The sequence below is a fragment of the Ictidomys tridecemlineatus genome, chromosome 5 (assembly GCF_052094955.1).
Source record: "Ictidomys tridecemlineatus isolate mIctTri1 chromosome 5, mIctTri1.hap1, whole genome shotgun sequence".
Taxonomy (NCBI): domain Eukaryota; kingdom Metazoa; phylum Chordata; class Mammalia; order Rodentia; family Sciuridae; genus Ictidomys; species Ictidomys tridecemlineatus.
The window spans coordinates 44,753,927-44,771,316 of NC_135481.1; the positions used below are offsets into that span (position 1 = coordinate 44,753,927).

Genomic DNA, 17,390 nt, shown 5'->3' on the forward strand with positions numbered 1-17,390 from the left:
ATTCCTTAAAGATTAGAAATGCCACAAGCCCCTGGGTTTGATTCCCAGAACCACAAAACATAAATTCTGGAGCTATTTGTGTTTCTGCAGAATGTAGTTTTTCCTTGGTGAGGGAATTTAGAAATAGAACTCAGAATACAGGGTCTCAGAACCTCCTGCTGCCCTGATGAGCTCAGGATTATGGCTGGCTGGTTGGTGGGTTTTGCAGGTAATCCTGTTCTACATGTTACTTGGGTTTTTGGGGGGCTGGCACTAAATGCCAAATCTTGAGCACTTTTTTTCTCCTTGGTGCTGAGCTCCTATGGGAGGTTGCCCTAGACATACATTTGTCTTTATCTTAATACTGTTCTAGGTTGGAGAAAAATGGAAGAAATCCATTTCCTTCATTTTTCTCAGACTTTGATGAGGGGTCCTCAGAAGGCCTCAAGTTTCCCAGACCAAATCACCTTTAAGCAGGTAGAATATCTGATCAACCTGGGTATCCTCCTGTTGCTCCTCAGGAATCCCCAACTCCACCTTATTCCTTTACCTCCAAGTTCCCCTCCCTTCAGCCAGTTGCCTTTCCTGGATTTCTTGACTCAAATTGGACTAAAAGGTGCTTTTTGCCAAACACTTTTTATACCCATTCCTGCTAGTTCTGCTTCTTTTTGAACTCCACCTTTGGAAAACCTTCCCAGATCCCATTTCCCATGTTAATTGCTTTAAAGTTAACCCTGGGCGCAAAGACTCAAGAATGATTTTCTGGGCGGTAGATTGAATCAGTGCATGCTGTATTCATACTTTTTTCTTTATTTCTTTTTTTTTTTTTTGGAACCAAAGATTGAACCCAGGGGTGCCTAACCACTGAACCAACTCTTCATTTTTTATTTTGAGATGGGGTCTCATCAAGTTGCTAAGATTGGCCTTGAACTTGCAGTCCTGCCTCAGCTTCCTGAGTGGTTGGGATTACACACGTGGGTCATCACACCCAACCTTGTTCATCTTGTCTCCAAACTGGCCCCTGCCATTTTAGAAGCAGACCCCTGCTCTTATGCTTAACTCTTCCTTTCTCCTTTTGGTTTTGATGTTTGCTTTTAAAACAACAAACTCCCAGAACAGGACTCTTGAGCAAGTCTGTCTCTCCCATTAAGTAAAAATAAAGAATAGTGGGTTTGTAAACTATTCTGACACAAAAGACAATATAGTAATATTTTCATAAGGAAGAATGTACAGCTTTATGGATAAATGTATACTTTTTTAAAAAAATGTAGCATAAAGGGTGATTTAAAAAAAAAAACATAGCTAATACTTTTAGACTTTCCAAGTGTGCCACTTTAACAGAAGTTTCTAGCGTCTTATGTTAAATATCTTCACGGTTTTACTGCTCAAGTAAAAGGACTTCTGAAAGCAGTATATATCTTATTGTTGCCAGTCTAAAAAATCCTTAGGATCGCCTTTTGTCATGTCTACCATTGCCTCTTCCCTCTTTAAGCTAGGACTTAATTAAAAACAAAAACTAAAAAAGCTATTCTGTTTGCGGGACAAAATTAAAGATATGCTGAACAGTGGCCGCCAGGCACGTTGTTTAGATAACTGCTTGAGAAGAGAAAGGAGGTGAAAGACCTCCGCCCGGGTCGAGGGAGAAAGAGGGTCTGCAGGCGCTTTCAGAGTAGGCAGAACCCGTGGTCTTGCTGCGGCTCCAGGCCAGAGAGGCGCCAGCCCCTGGGAAGCGTTTCGGGAGCTACCGGGAGGCCACTGCCACCTGCTGGAGGAGGGGTCAGGGCGGAGCTAAGATGCGGAGGGCGTGACGCAGGAGCTATCCAGCTCGCTTGCTCAGGCCAGACCCGGACCGAGGCCCAGGCCGCGCTAGGTACCCCAGCTGCCCTGGTGAGTTCCACCCTGACCCGGCGGGGGTCTCCTGACGCCCACTGAAATATGCAATTCCCTCGGGGCTGGGAGTGGGGAGGGTTGGGGTCAAAGGATGCGGGGTGGTGGTGGGGATCGGGGGTTGGCTATGAATAAGGGGTAAAGGAGGTCCGCGAGGAAGGAGGAGATTGTCCATCAAATCAGAACCGCGTTGGGGTGGGAAGGAAACAAATACGCTGCATTCGGAGCCAATAAGGGAAAGATGGAGAAGGATGGAGAGGCCTCCGGCCTTTTCATCATAATTGCACAGTGTACTATTGCAACGAAAAACTGTTCTCAGCTCTTTGAAGAGCAAGGTTTCATATCTAGCGATGACTAGAAAAAGCCCTTTCTTTATAGGAAAAAAAAAATAAGGACGGAATGAACGCTTCAGTTTCAGGAAAGAAAATACGTGGCTTTGCCTCCTTGTACTATTCTGATCCCCCGACCCCCAGTAGAATGTTCAAAAGGAGGTGTGCTTGACCGCTGCCCAAAGCCTGCATCCTAAACAGGTTAAGCAGCTCCAGGGGAAGCTGTATGAATATTATGCTGTTGTTTTGCAGGCATATCCATAGACACCAACCTGTAGGCAGGTTGACTCTCTCCTTGGTCTTTTCTCCTCACTACGGCCTCCCCAAGTCATCACCTGCACAGTTATACGCCAACGTTACCAACATCATAATGGCAATAGGGTGCACTCTGTGCCTGGCAGTATTTCAAACCCTTTGACATGTTTTTACGTGATTATCTTCACAACAGTCTCATAAGGAACATCATTATTATCACCCTTCTGCAGAAGAGAAAGCTGAAGTACTTCCCAAGGTCACCCAGCATGCTTCATGTTCCCCATCAGACTGCAAGATAGGGCCTGAACCGTGTGTACTTTCATCCCCCTCACAATCTCAAATGTATTGATCATTTGCAAAGTTAAAATATGCTGCTACCACTTGTAAACTTTCTGTGCTCCTTTGTTGTTTGTATCTTCCTAACTCCTTGTCGTTAGACTTTTCTTTCTTGAGACTGAAAAAACTCAAGATGTTACCCTCTCTCAAAATTGGAGGAAGTTTTTGTTTTAGTAAGTTAGGGAAAGAGTAGTGGAGTTAGAGGTAAAGTAAGACTTTTAAGGAGTTGCAAGGAGCATAATGATATGGGTGAGAACTGTCATCCCAGCCTAGCTTTCTCAAGAATGCAAGATCAGAGGGAATTGCATACTTTAGACTGTTTTCTTTCTTTATTTCCTCCCCATAGCGATGTCTTGCCTTGCATGGACACTTAAGACAAAAGCAAAGCTCTGGGGATTTCTCACTGTAGTCTGGTTCTGTGTGGTCCTTGCCACAGCTGTGTTATAACAATTGACAGACAAGGCAACAGATGGAAATTTGTTCTTTCTGCAGGTTAAAAATGGTCTCCAGGATGGTGTCTACCATTCTATCTGGCCTGCTGTTTTGGTTGGCATTCGATTGGACTCCAGCATTTGCTTATAGCCCACGGACCCCTGACAGGGTCTCAGAAACAGATATCCAGAGGCTGCTCCATGGTGTGATGGAGCAATTGGGCATTGCCCGACCACGGGTGGAGTACCCAGCTCATCAGGCCATGAACCTTGTGGGCCCACAGAGCATTGAAGGTATTTACTGTTTTCTGACGGAATATGACTATTTGCAATTTAAATAAGTAGTATCGTTTTGGGACTTTCTGTTTTCCTTTTCTTCCTATCTGCACATTTTACACACACACACACACACACACACACACACACACACACATATATATATATACACATACCCATGTGAGAATATAAATCCTATGCCAGTAGGGACCTTTTATATCTAATTCACAGCTGTAGCCCTAGCTCCTAGCACCAAGTCTGCTACATAATAGTTGTTCAGCTAATATTTAATGGATGAAGGGGCGCACTTCAGTGGTATCCCTAAACAAAGCTTAGGCTCCAGACTTCACGTTTTACCTTCCTGATGAACTTCGGAAAATTGTGTCCCCAGAAACCTTCCTCTTTGAGTCAATGCCAGGCAGTATTTGTAAAAGGTTCTCAAACAGCACCTATATGATCTGATTTGGTTCTTAAGATGACTCCAGTATACACAAGAGGAGCCAAGAAGTACTTACATTAAGAATTTAACTATGTCAAAAGTTTTTTAGCTGGGCACAGTGGCACCTTGCCAGTAATCCCAGCAGCTCCGGAGGCCAAGGCTGGAAGATTTCGAGTTCAAGATTAGCCTCAGCAACTTACTGAGTCCCTAAGCAACTCAGTGAGACCCTATCTCTAAATAAAAATATAAAAAAGGGCTGGAGGGTGTAGCTCAGTGCCCTTGGGTTCAATCCCTGCTACCAAAACAAAACAAAATAAAAATTAAAAATATAACAATTTTATTGAATAATAAATTAAGAATAATTAAATTGTTTCAGAGTAGCAAGACCATTTCCCTCCTAAATATTTGTAAGTTTATGGCAATGTGGTTGTAAAACTTACTAGAAAGGTTTGTGTTTCATTTGTGTGTGGTTTAATGATTTATTTATAAAAAGATTCTTACCCATAGGAGTGGATCCTAAAGAAAAAGTCTCTTTGAGTTTTCTTAAAACACATACCCAACAAACACTATACCCAATGAATTGAATATACTTCATCTTTCCTGAGTCTGTGATGTCCAAACAATGCTGTCTGCTCCAGGGTCTGTCAATACTGTGAATGCCCCTCATTTTAAGCCACTGAGTAAAAAAGAACTCTGTGAGATTGTTGTGCATTTAGATTGACATTTGGTTTCAGAAGTGCATTAACACAAATAATTTGAATCCATATGCTTGCAAACCTAGCATGTATCTTGAATCAGGACAGGGCTGCCAGCCCTCCCCTTTGGGGAAAATCTGAATCTTTGTCAGCACCAGTCACGTGTTGCTTCCAACACACCTTTCATTTCAGACCAGCCCTCTGAGAGTAAATATCTGCCCCTCTAGCACAGGAAGCACCTGGTTAGTCACCCAGCTGTTGTCATGGAGAAGGCCCTCCAAGTTTCCATTAACACCCGAGGCCTGATCAGCTGTGCTGGAGAAGAAACAGCCATCCACCCTGGGCACAGAGCCTGTGTTCATCCAGAGCCTCCTTTTATCCACCTGTTTAGCACCTGCTCTCTGCCAGGCACTATGTGGGAGCCTGGAGCAGCTCTTCCCAGAGAAGAGTTTGGATGAGGCAGGGGGAGGACATAGGAAATGTTACTATGATGTATCTTCGCAAAAAGTTTTAGCAGATGTACAAACCCACTGTTGTGCAAGCAAAGAATAGGAGTACTGCTCAGGGGAGGGTGGAGGTAGTCACAAGGGGACGTTTCTTTGAAGAAGCAACATTTGTCCTGGGGTTTGAACTTCTTAGGAAACTGCAGCGAGAGGGCATAGAGATATAAACATGTGATTGGGACAATTCAGAATTAAGACTATTTCCATTATCACTCTTATTCCCTTGTTGTAATGTGCTGTCACAGCAATCTCAGGTCTCCCGGCTGGTGCCTGTCTAAGGGGCGAACATGGACCTGCGTTTCAGTTCTCTATTGCTGTGTAACACGTTCCCACAAGGTTGGCAGCTTAACACTATACCCTTGTTATCTCACTGTTCCCACTGGTCAGGAGTCAGCATAGGTCAGTGTCATCCTCTACTCAGACTCTCACCAGGTTTAAATTAGGTGTTGACCAGAGACACAATCTCGGCTGGAGCTGATCTTCTTCTCTAAGCTCATTAAGGTATTGGCAGAATTCACTTCCTTTCATTGTAGGACTGAGGTTCCCTTTTCCTTACCAGCTCTGGGTGATGACCCCTTCCAGACCTTAGAAGTCCCTCTCAGGCCATAAGCTACACTCCCTCTCACAATATGGTGGCTACCTCTTCAAAGCCAGCACATCCTTCCAATCTGATAATGGCAATGTTATATAATCATGGGGGTGTCTATCCTATCTTTTTTTTTTTTTTTGTACTGGAGATTGAACCAGGTGCCCTTAACCACTGAGTCACTTCTGCAGCCCCATTTTATTTTTAATTTTGGGACAGAGTCTCATTAAGTTGTTGAGGCTGGCCTTGAACTTGTGATCTTCCTGCCTCAGCCTCCTGAGTCACTAGGATTACAGACGTGTGCCATAGCCTCTGGCTTATCATTTTGGACATAATACAAGGGAGTACTGTTCTATTATATCTAGAGTTTCCTCCATACTCAAAGGCAGAGAATTATGCAGGAATCGGTGGGTAGGAATCTTGAGGATCATCTTAGAATTCTGTCCATTACATCTTGGATGAAAAGTAGCAGAAAGAAAATAGTCCAGAGACAATGAGGAGAAAAGAAATAAAATAGGAAGCCTGAGTTTTTCCCAGTCCTGGACCATGGCATTTCATTTGTTGGGTGGTTTAATCTGTTGGTTTGATTGTCTAAGCCATGCGAGTGTAGCCGTGCTGTGCTTCCACTCATCTGTTGATGTGCACTGCCTCTGCCCAGAGACTCACTTATGCTAATTCCTTCTAATAGTAATATGGACTGTCTTCCACACCCTTTCGTCTGTCTCTCCTGGTCCATTGTAGTTCACCACTCATTCACCCAATCGACAAATAATTGAGTGCCAGGCACTATTTGAGATATTAAGGAAATAAACATGAATCTCAAAGCAGCAGGACCGGGAAATAACCTTGGTCTTTAAATATCCAAATACGGTGTAGAATACGGGGAGTGGCTTTAAGTATTGTAAAATATAAGGCAGAGGAAGGAGATGGCAGGAACAGAATAAGGGTTGGGGACTCCTCGCTGAGTAAGTTAGCAGAAACCTGACCGAGTCGTGAGTGGGCTGTGTGCTATGCGGAAGGAGGATGGCATCTCAGGTACAGAGAGCAGCCAGAGCGGAAGCCCCAAGTTGGGAACAAGGAGGCTGGTGTAGCAAAACCCCAAAGACTCAAGGAGAGGAGAAAGAGAGGATATTGGGGTGATGGCAGGAAGGGGAGCGGGGAGGTTGGAAGTATGGAGACAGAATGCATAAGGCCTTATAGTCCTGTGAAGACTTTGGCTTTTCCTTTGAGTATATATCAGAAGCCATTGCCTGCTTTGGCCAGAGTGCTGTGGCCTGCCTATCTTTTAAAAGGATCATCCTGTTGAAGATATGCTGGTAAGGAGTGATGAATAGAATTGGGGAGATTAGTTAGGAGGCTATTGTAGTGATGCGGAGGAGAGACACACTAGCATGATAGCTGTGATAGTTTGCATCTGGATTGTCCCCCAAAGGATCCTGTGTTGAAGACTTGATCCCTGGCTGGTGGTGCTATTGGGAGGTGGTGGAACCTTGTGCCTGTACCTTTAGGACGTGTGGACTAGTTACAGGAAGTAGGTCAATGGGGGGATGTCTCTGAAGGGGATATTTTGTTCCCAGCCTCAGGTGTGTGCTCTTTCTGTTTCTGACTGTCATGAGGTAAGCATCTTTGCTCTGTCATATCTTTCTGCCATAAAATTTTGCTTCACCACAGGTCCAGAAACCATGGAGCCAGCTGCCCATGGACTAAGACCTCTGAAATCATGAGCCAAAATAAATTTTTACTCCTTTAAAGGAGTACCTTTTTCTCAGGTATTTTGTTACAGCAGCTGAAAGCTGACTAACATAATAGCTATAGACATGCTGATATATGGTCAGATTATGAATATATTTTAAAGTTAGTGCCAAGAGGATTTGCTGGTGAGTTGGAGGTAGAGGCTAAAAGAAAAAGAAGAGTCAAGGATGACACCACCTGAGGACCTGAGGATCTAAAAGAGGAATAAGTTTTCAAGGGAAGATCATTTTTGCCCATATTAATTTTGAGATAACTTTAGACTATTTATGTCAAGGTCAGCAACTTTCATCCTAAATTCACCCACACTCTGTCTCTATCCTCCTCAACCTCCTAGAAGTATTCAGCACACCTTCTTTAAAATCTTCTTAAAATTTTCCTTCTTAATTTTGGTGCCAAGATGTCGACGTATGTCCAGATGGCACACTTTGGCTCTGAGCTTTCCCCTTTCCCCTTACAGTAAGCCCTCTTTACCTGTGGGTTCTGCACCTGTGGATTAAAACACAGATTGGAAGTATTCAGAAAAGAAATTGTGCCTGTACTAACTATATATAACCTTTTCCTTGTCATTATTCCATAAACAGTGCAATATAACAACTATTTATGTGTAATTTACAATGTGTTAGATTTTGTAAGTAATCAAGAGGTGATTTGAAGTCTGCAGGAGGATGTGTGTAGGTTATATGCCATTGTATATAAGGCACTTGACATCTGCAGATTTTATTATCATGTTATGGGGGGGAATCCTAGAACCAATCCTCCACTCATACCAGGGGACCACAGTAGTCATGTTTTTATTTCATTTGCAGGTTTCTCCCACTTTTCTAATTCAGTCTTTAAATGTTCAGTCCTCCAGGGCTCAGGGCTGGGCCCACTGGCTTACTCTCAGTTCTCTAGATCTCATTCATTCTCTTGACTATAAATCTGTTTCTTTTCTGATGAGCCAACCTCTGTATTTTTAGCCCAAGCTTCTTTCTTACAGGATTAGATGAAATGCTAAATTTCTGTGTCTTGATCTTAATTTCTCTATCCACCACTTTCCCCAATTTGTTTATATCAATATTTTTTTAACAAATGGTGCCACTATATAGCCATATATGTAAGCTAAAAACCTAGAGTAATCCTTGATGTTCTCCTTCACATGTCACACCCAAATTATAAGCAATTTACTTCATTTTGCTTATAAGATACATCTGTAATATGCCTATGCTCTTCTTTCTAGCTCTACTCTGGACACCTTGTCCCAAGATACCATTATGCCTGGCATGGATTTCAGAAATTGCCTTCTAACTGGTCTTCCTCCTTCTACTCTTGATTTCTCTCCTCTGGCTCTCCAAGGAAATGAAGAGTTTAAATGAGATCCATGTCATCCCTATGATTACAGTTCTGTCAGCGGATTCCCACTGTGCCCCAATAACCCTTCATGCCATGAATTGCAAGTGTCTGCATCTCCCGCATACCCTTACCCGTACTCTGCTCCTCTCACCCTGGCCTGGCTCAGTCTGCCCATGGCACAAGTTGTTCTTCCCACTCTGTATATTGTGTCCTCCTGTGTCTCTATGTCACCTCCTAAGAGAGGCCTGCCTGACTTCTGAATCTGCATAGGCCTCCACTCTACCACGGTGGCCTTTTGTTTTTTAAAGCTCTATAGCCTTTTGAAAAAAATCATTTATAATGAATGTTTGTTTTCTTGCTTATTGTCTCTCTCCCCATTGAATTTGTAAGCTCCTCCAGGCTGTGACTCTTTTATTCACTGCTTTATGCTCAGGCACAGATTAGGCACTTTGTAACTATGGAGGAATGAGTAGATGATAGTAAAGAAAAAGAAGTTGATCTGGCCGTAGTACATATGTAACTTCTATTTGATACCTAGATCTGTCAAGACATTTTCTCATTTCTATTCTGTTTTTTAAAAATCTAATAGAAGTTCTTGTCAGGAGCTCAGCAACAGTGTGTGTCTGCCTGGAATTGACTGTGACTGTGGACTTTGGCCACCGCAATACCCTTTGTACAGGCACCTGTGGAGAAACAGGATTTTTTGCAGTTCTGGAACTAAACCAGCAGAGGGCCTACTAGGCCAGAAGTATATTCTCGGGGGAATCCTGAAACCTGGTTGTTTGCCTGCAGGTAGTTAATGGGGCTCAGTGTTCAGTGGGGCAGAAACATTAGCCAAAAGTAGGCAGAGAGGACTGGGGCTATTTTTTATTTCTTCATGAATCTTTAGCAACAGCTGGGTAAGGAACATCATTTAAATGTATAAATTCTTGTCCCAAGACAAAAGCACAAAACTAGGACCATTGAACAGTGACCCACTTGGTGTTACATAAAGAAAAGAGCATGCTCTCTGATGGCAAGGACAAGTGAGTTTGAGTTGTGGCCCTACTGTTTACTAGATGAGTGTGGTCTTGCGGCTTCTCTGAGACTTATGTTTTCCCATGTATAAAATGAGGCTTCCAGACCTCTCTCTCACAAGCAGGCAGTGGGAGCTGATAGTAACTAATTACAGGCTTGCCTCCTCTCTGTGGATTAGCAACAGCATGTTTTAAATCTTTAATGGCCTGCCCGACTCTTATTTTTTTTCTCAAAATATTTTTAGTTATAGATAGACATAACACCTCTACTCCATTTGTTTATTTATATGTGGTGCCGAGGATTGAACCCAGGGCCTCACATGTGCGAGGCAAGTGCTCCACCACTGAGCCACAACCCCAGTACCCCAATCTTATTTTTGATGGCTCATCCGTTAGCAGTACAGTTTAGATGTGCTCCAGTGCACCTGGTACTTCAGTAGTGTCCATCTCCCCTAAGCTCAAGGTTGCTCCATGGTCCCCACAACAAAGTAAAGAGCTACAGTTGTTATTCTATCCCAAGAAACAGGTAAAGCTATCAGCTCTCCAAGTGACTGATCAGAGAGTTGTTTTCTAGAGGTAGGGGCTCTTGGGAGTCCAAACTGACTTTGATAGCTGACACTGATATTGGACTTGGATGAATCAAATCAGGAAAAGGTGCTTTAGTTTTCAAAATATCAACAGCCTCAGATTAAAAAAAAAATTGATCTTCATTTTCTCTATATTCTAGGATACCAGATATCTAGTTTTTTGTTTGTTTGTTTTGGTACTGGGGATTGAACCCAGGGCTGCTTAGCCAGTGAGCCACATCCCCTGCCCTTTGTAAGTATTTTATTTGAAATCAGGGTCTCACTGATTTGCTTAGTGCCTCACTAAGTTGTTGAAGCTCGCTTTAAAACTTGCCTCAGTCTCCCAAGCAGCTGGAATTATAGGTGTGCACCACCGTGCCCGGCAGATAACTAGCATTTTGATAACATCAGATATTGAACCACTAAGATACAAATTCATGAATATTAGCATCTGATGGTTTCAAATAATGTTAAACCTCTATTACCAAACATAAAAATACCCAAATTTTTTTCTTATAACACTAACTTGGGGACCCTTAATTATTTAATATTTCTAAATAAGGAGAACTGAGATTATTTTTCTTAATAAGTATCAAGTGGAGAGAGTCTATTTGAAGAGGTGGATAAGTACTGAGGCATGCTTTGTCCTTGGTAGAGGAGCTGCAGTACCTATACTCTGTCACAGGGTGGCAACAGTTGCTTCCTATTCAAAGGTTGGTGGGCAGGGAGATGTGAACAAAACTGCAGAGGGCTGGGGTTGTGGCTCAGTGGCAGAGCGCTTGCCTTGAACTTGTGAGGCACTGAGTTTGAGCCTCAGCACCACATAAAAATAAGTAAACCAAAAAAGGTATTGTGTCCATGTACAACTAATGTATATATAAAATATTATATGTATTATCCATGATTTTTTTTTTTTTAAATTCACAGGAGCCTCACTTCCTTTCTGCCTAGTGTGTCTGTCTGTCTCTGCAGTTGGAGGAAGGACTGGGGCTGACTCTAGACCCAGATATCTTGACTAAAATCTGTTCCTAGGTTATCCCCATCCTGGGGAACCAATGAGAACATCAGGTTTGCAGGATGTCTTTGGGTAGTCAGGGACCTCCAGCTTGACCCATGTCCTTTGGGGTTTCCTGGAGCCCATGCTGAACTTAAATCCTAGGCAATTTTCATTTTTTTGGGGTTGAGCAATTACATGGCTAAAAATAAGAAATTCCAAAGTTGTTGTTAAATGGCGGGAGCAGAATAGGGGAGATGAAAATGATGAGTTATTTTTATGTGTGTGTAAAGTGCTTCCAGGTATCCAGGTACTTAGATGTGTATACCTCAGGAGTGAAGGGAGAGATGTTTAGAGTCATCCCATGTTGGTGGCTGATGCTGTAGGTTGCCCTAGGTGAGTGTCAAGAAGAACAGAGAACCCAAGAAGAGGGCGCAGAGAGCTCAAAACCTAATAGCCAAGTAGGCAAAGAGGAATCACAAAGGAAGCTGAAGGAGATGGGCCAAGAAGAAAAACAACTACAAAGATGAAATTTACAGAAGACCAGGAAAGAGTGTCCCAAGAAGGGGCAGTGGTCACCGTTGTCAAAATCAGCTGCAAGGTCATGTGCAACAAGACCACTGGGTGTGAAGTATTCTTCACGTGTGGCAACACAGAAGCTGCTGGGGGCTTTGGACAGAACCAGTTCTGTGGACTCATGGGCCGAAATCCCAGTGCAGTGGGTTGAAGTGATGATGGGAAAAACGGAAGGTGATACAATGTAAAGATGTGTTTCCAGAATGTCAGGTCATGGTGGAAGGTCCACCAGGCGACCAGCACGTTGGTTTCATTAAAGAGGTTCGTGGCATAGAAGTTAACCAGTGAGATCAAAATAAAACACACAGACTCAATTACCTTTTTCTACGACCAGGTCTGAGACGGCTCTCACCTCTCTGGCTCTCACCTCGAACCACCCGGTGGGGCAGCAAGGCTTACTCAGGGCTAGCAGGAGAGAGAGAGCGAGCACACCAGGGAGTGGGCTTTTATTGGGGAACAAGAAATTCAGGGGAAAATTCCAACCAATGAAGGTCGAGAGGGGCAGCATTCCAAGGTCAGGGTCAGTGATTGGTCTCAGGATCAGTGGTCAGTCACACCCCCACATGGACAGGCTCTCGCACCTGGAGAGGGTAGGGATAGCTCCGACACAGTTTGGCCAGAACGCCTCACACCCAATCAGGGAGGGGCCCAATCACGTGAGAGAATGGCTTCCCACAAGAAGGATTGGGGGACAGGTGATGTGGAGCTGAAGAAGGTCTTTATTAAGGTCATTGAGTGAGGATATGAGAGGTTCGAACTTGTTTGAGTGCTAATTGCCAAGACCCAGCGGACAGGCAGAGCTGAAGATGTGGGATGAAGAGCAGGCCTCTGAGGAGGTGGGAGGGGACGAGACTGGAGCAAAGGGGCATCCTGGATCTCAGGTTCTTCATCCAGGGAGGAAAAAAGGGAAGAGTACGGTGGAACCTAGAGGAATTTGGAGGTACTGGCCTCAGGAGTTTGCAAATACTCCATACTATCTCCAGCTACCTGCTCAGTTAAAATAAGAATACGAAAACGAAATATGATAAGTCTCCTAAATCGCTTTTCCTTGCAAACTGAAAGTTTTCATGGTAGGCTGGCTGAGGACTCCTGATAGAGCTGATCATCTTGAGTCCAAAGAGTCTGTGGGTAGAATTCCTTGTACTTCAGTAAACCTCAGTCTTCTCTTAAGACCTCTAACTGATTGGTTGAGGCCATTGGCATGATCGTGGATAATCTGCTTTTCTCACAATCTTGATATAAAATTAATCATCTATGAAATTAGCTTCATTGAAACATCTCAGAAACTGGGATCCCACAATCCCTTCCAGGAGCACAACCCCAAACATCTCATCTTGGCTGAGAACTGGGCACTAGAACTTGGACAAGAAGTCATAAAATCAAGTAATGCAGTTGTCATCAAGCTGCTATTTTTGAAAAAAAAATATGATAATCCACCCAGAGACAGAGCTATCCTTTTGGTGACCCCTCAGAGATTTTGGATCTCCAGTTGTCTTTGCGCAGAGTGTCATACTTGCTCCTCTCTTCCCTGGTCACTTCCTTGAGACATGCAAGAAAGGCAAGTAAGTATTTCTTGCCCTAGGTAACCAATGTGGACAAAGATGCTCAGAGAAGTGACTTACCTTGGACACTGCTTGTCTTGGTCTTTTGGGGTATCATAACAAAAATGCCATAGCCTGGGTGGCTTAAACAGCAAAGATTTATTCCTGGAGGCTGGAGAGTCCAAGATCAAGGTGCTGGTAGATTTGGTGTCTGGCAAGGTCTGCTTCCTGGTTTGTAGATGTCAGTCTTCTCGCAATGTCCTCACACAGCAAACGTGGTGGAGAGCTCTGTGGGCCTTTGTCATTACCATCACATGGGGAATTAGGCTTTGACATGTAAATGGAGAAGACATGAGCCTTCAGTTCAGAGCACAGCTCCTATTTGTCTTTGAGTCCAGAGTCTCAGCCACACCTGGGCATTCTTGTCCTCTGTCCAGAAGGCCGTGCTGCTTCATTGCCTACTAGAGCATAGATACAGAGGCAGACAGGGCTGAATTTAGACCAGACTGTGAAGTGGGTTTATTTTTAAGGATGTTCTTCACTCCTGAGCTCATTATGCACAGTTCTTTGTGTTTGTTGACTAGAGACTGTGAATCAGCGTCTAGGAGGAATTGCTTGCCTTCCTCCCTAGATGGTAAGACCTGTAAGAACAGACACCATGGAGACACACCTGCTTGTATCTGCAGGGCCTACACAGGGCCAGGCAGAAAATAGAGTATATTTTGAAATAACCTTGTTATGGCTGCTCCTTTGAAACAATGTTGACCTCTGAGATGTCAGCAAATAAGACTAGTACTCTTCCAGTCAAGATGATCCAGTCCTCACAAGCTGTAAGTACATGTGGGACATGTTAACAGCAATAAACCCACATTCAATGGCTTTTCTCACACTCATTCACTTAGGACCTCGATCCTTGCAAAGTACCATAAGTATCTGGTGAGTGTAGAAGATCCCTCATGCTGGATCCTGGGGATAGTGGATTGATCGTGCTTCATTGCCACCCATTCAAGTATAATGAAATGGATTAGAAAGGGGCCAATCCATTTCCCCATTTCTTCCCCCTTTCCCCTTCATCTTGGCTACCGCCATGTTCTCTAGCTGTCACTGTCTCCCAGGAAAGCTGGTGGATGCCACTGAGCTGTTGTAGCCTCAGGGTCTTTAGTGTGGTGGCAATGGGAGAACAGAAGGAGATTTCTTCTGTGTGTCCTGTGGTCTAAATGCTTGTGTTTCCTTAAATCCATATGTTGATACCATTCCCCAATACAGTAATATTAAGGGGTGGGGACTTTGGGTCATGATTAAGTCATTAGGGCTCCACCCTCATGAGTGGATTAGAACTCTTATTAAAGAGGTCCAAGGGGACTTGTTTACCCCTTTCCATCATGTGAAAACACATAGAAAGTATTATCTATGAGGAATAAGCCCTCTCCATACAAACTGCTGGCACTTGATCTTGGACTTCCCAGATCCTCTAGAATTATGAGTGATAATTTTCTGTTGTTTATAAATCACTGAGTGTATTAGTCCATTCTGTATTACTATAACAGAATACCTGAGGCAGGATAACTTTATAAGGAAAAGAAGTTTAGTTAGCTCACAGTTTTGGTGATTTATGCTGGCGTTGGCTCTGCTCTGGTAAAAATCCTTTTTAGCTTTATGTGGGCAGCATATGTTTGAAGAGGAGATCACATTACCAGACAGGAAACCAGAGACTGGGATCCCACCATCCCTTCTAGGAATACAACCTCAGTTGACCTAAGGACTTCCCACTAGCCCTACCTCTTGAAGGTCCCACCTTCCAACACTGTCACTCTGAGAACCAAGCTCCCAATATACCAATCTTTAGAGCACAAACAACATCCAAAACTCATCGCCCAGTTTAGGGTATTTTGTTATAGTAGTCCACGTGAACCAAGGCAGTGTACCTCACGTTCCTAAATCCTAGTTAGGTTTTGGAGAAACACGGTCTTACTTTTTCCTAACCCCTCTTTCCCTTCCCACTTTCCATAGGGTTCACATGGGAGGTTGGACATGGAGATGCATCTAAGCATTGGGCATCCTAGGACTAAAAGTCCCTTCCGTCCCGTTGACTGCTTCATTGCCTTCAGGGTTGGCAGACCTGAGGTCCTCTTTCCTTTGGTATGAGCCATCCCCAGGAGGTTTCTCAGTTCCTCATGGCAAATTAGCTCCTGGCACTTGTCCTCCCAGGCATATCTGTCCAAAGCCCAGAACCTCAGACCCTGCATCACGTCACCTGAGACATGGCATCTCCAAAAAGAGTGAGCCAACAAGAAGCATGCTGAGTCACCAGGCAAGCTGCAGGGAACGATTTTCCACAGGTAATTGACAAAGTAGATCATGCACATGGAGGAAATGGGATAGTGGTAACTCAATTTTACAAAATATTCTATGGTTTGCAAAAATACTTTCCTGTGTTTAGCCTTATTGGATATAACCCTTATAAAGATTTAAAGTTGCCCACAATTGCTTGAGCTTTACGAGTTAGTTGGTAAGCCAGCCGTGTTGGGTTGGAATGCACCTCTCCAACCAGCTGTCTCCTATTCCCGCAGACTGGTGTAACCCTCGATATTTAGCTGAGAAGCTGTAATGATGCTGGGAGTCGTGGTAAACCACATGTGAATTTGGGTGGATGGTATTTCAGGGACACGAAGCTTCAGGAAGTGAATGTTCTGACAAACTACCCTCTTGGAACAAATTGGCGCAAATACCTTGGGCACCGCAGTTCATAAAGAACCTTATTGAAGCAGTCTGGAAGGGTTTAGCAGACCACAGTTTGGCATAGCAGTTAAAACTGAGTGTGCACTTTTGGCCATGGTGTGCCATGTGATTTTCATAGAGGAAGGGGCATGTGGCCTGAGGGTGGGAGAGGAGGGGAGGCTGTTTCACAGAGCCAGCAGGCGAAGCCCGGAAACAGGAGGCACAGGGCTTTTAGTCCTGGCTCAGACCAGCTGTACAGCACAGAGCCTCCACTCCTACGACGTTCAGTTTCCCAATCCAATAATGGAGACAAGTTGTTCAGGTTGTTGCACAGGGCTGATGGAGCAGCCAAATTAAATAACATACATTATGGAGGCATTTTGGAAAACATTAACTGTTAAACACACAAAGCATCACCCTCATCCACCATGTTTATTTCCACTTGTATATGCTTCAGGGTTGAAAGATAGTCATGCCTTTCCATCTTAGGTTTTCTGCTCTCCGTGTCCTTCTAAGCATGGCTGGGAAAACCATCCCCAATAGCTGCACAGTAAACTTTGGAGGAATCAGCATCCCCTTGGCCTTATGAAGCACTTTGCTCCCTCTTGGGGTTAACCCTAGGAGTTAGGGGTGTGGGACTGGAGAGAAAGCGGGAGCTTCCCCAGGACTTGTGGAAACAGCAACCTTTCCTTACTTACACTTGCTCTCTTCCATTTCTTGCTTTAATGTCAAGAAGACAGTTTAACCAGACACCAAGCCAATAATGAAGCATATTCTTGTGGACATAAGAGTGGCAGTTAAGGAAGGTGAGCAGATGTGTTACATGCTTGCTCCTGGGTGTGAGAGCAGATCATCCAAGGGTGGGCATCTCTGCCAGCTTAAACTTCCCTTAACCAAACATCTTATCAAAATATAGTCTAATACATTTCCTCTTGTATTCACTTGGCAAGTAATTATCCGGTGCCTATTATGTGCCAGAAACTGTCTCCTTCATGTGGCTCAAAACCAATAAACGCAGATCCGATTTAGTTTCATAGGACTTTTGTAAAGTAAGTAAGAATCAGGCATTGTCTTTGTTAAGGTTTAGATACAAAGCGTCCCCCAAAAGCTCACGTGTGACACAATGCTAGAAGGTTCAGAGGTGAAATGATTAGATTATGAGAGGTGTGACCTCATCGT

The 17,390-nt window shown here is 43.9% G+C and overlaps 1 protein-coding gene across 2 annotated transcripts in view; it reads left to right on the forward strand.

Annotated features, from left to right (window-relative positions):
- The first annotated feature begins 1,738 nt into the window (after positions 1-1,738).
- The window catches only part of Scg5 (secretogranin V), a 55,279-nt gene continuing 39,627 nt past the window's right edge, over positions 1,739-17,390 (forward strand). For both annotated transcript variants that reach the window (XM_005337133.4, XM_013363694.4), the window contains exons 1-2: positions 1,739-1,866; positions 3,279-3,511. In XM_005337133.4, the coding sequence (XP_005337190.1) occupies positions 3,286-3,511 (226 nt within the window). In that variant the 5' untranslated portion in view covers positions 1,739-1,866; positions 3,279-3,285. The remainder of the gene's footprint in view (positions 1,867-3,278; positions 3,512-17,390) is intronic.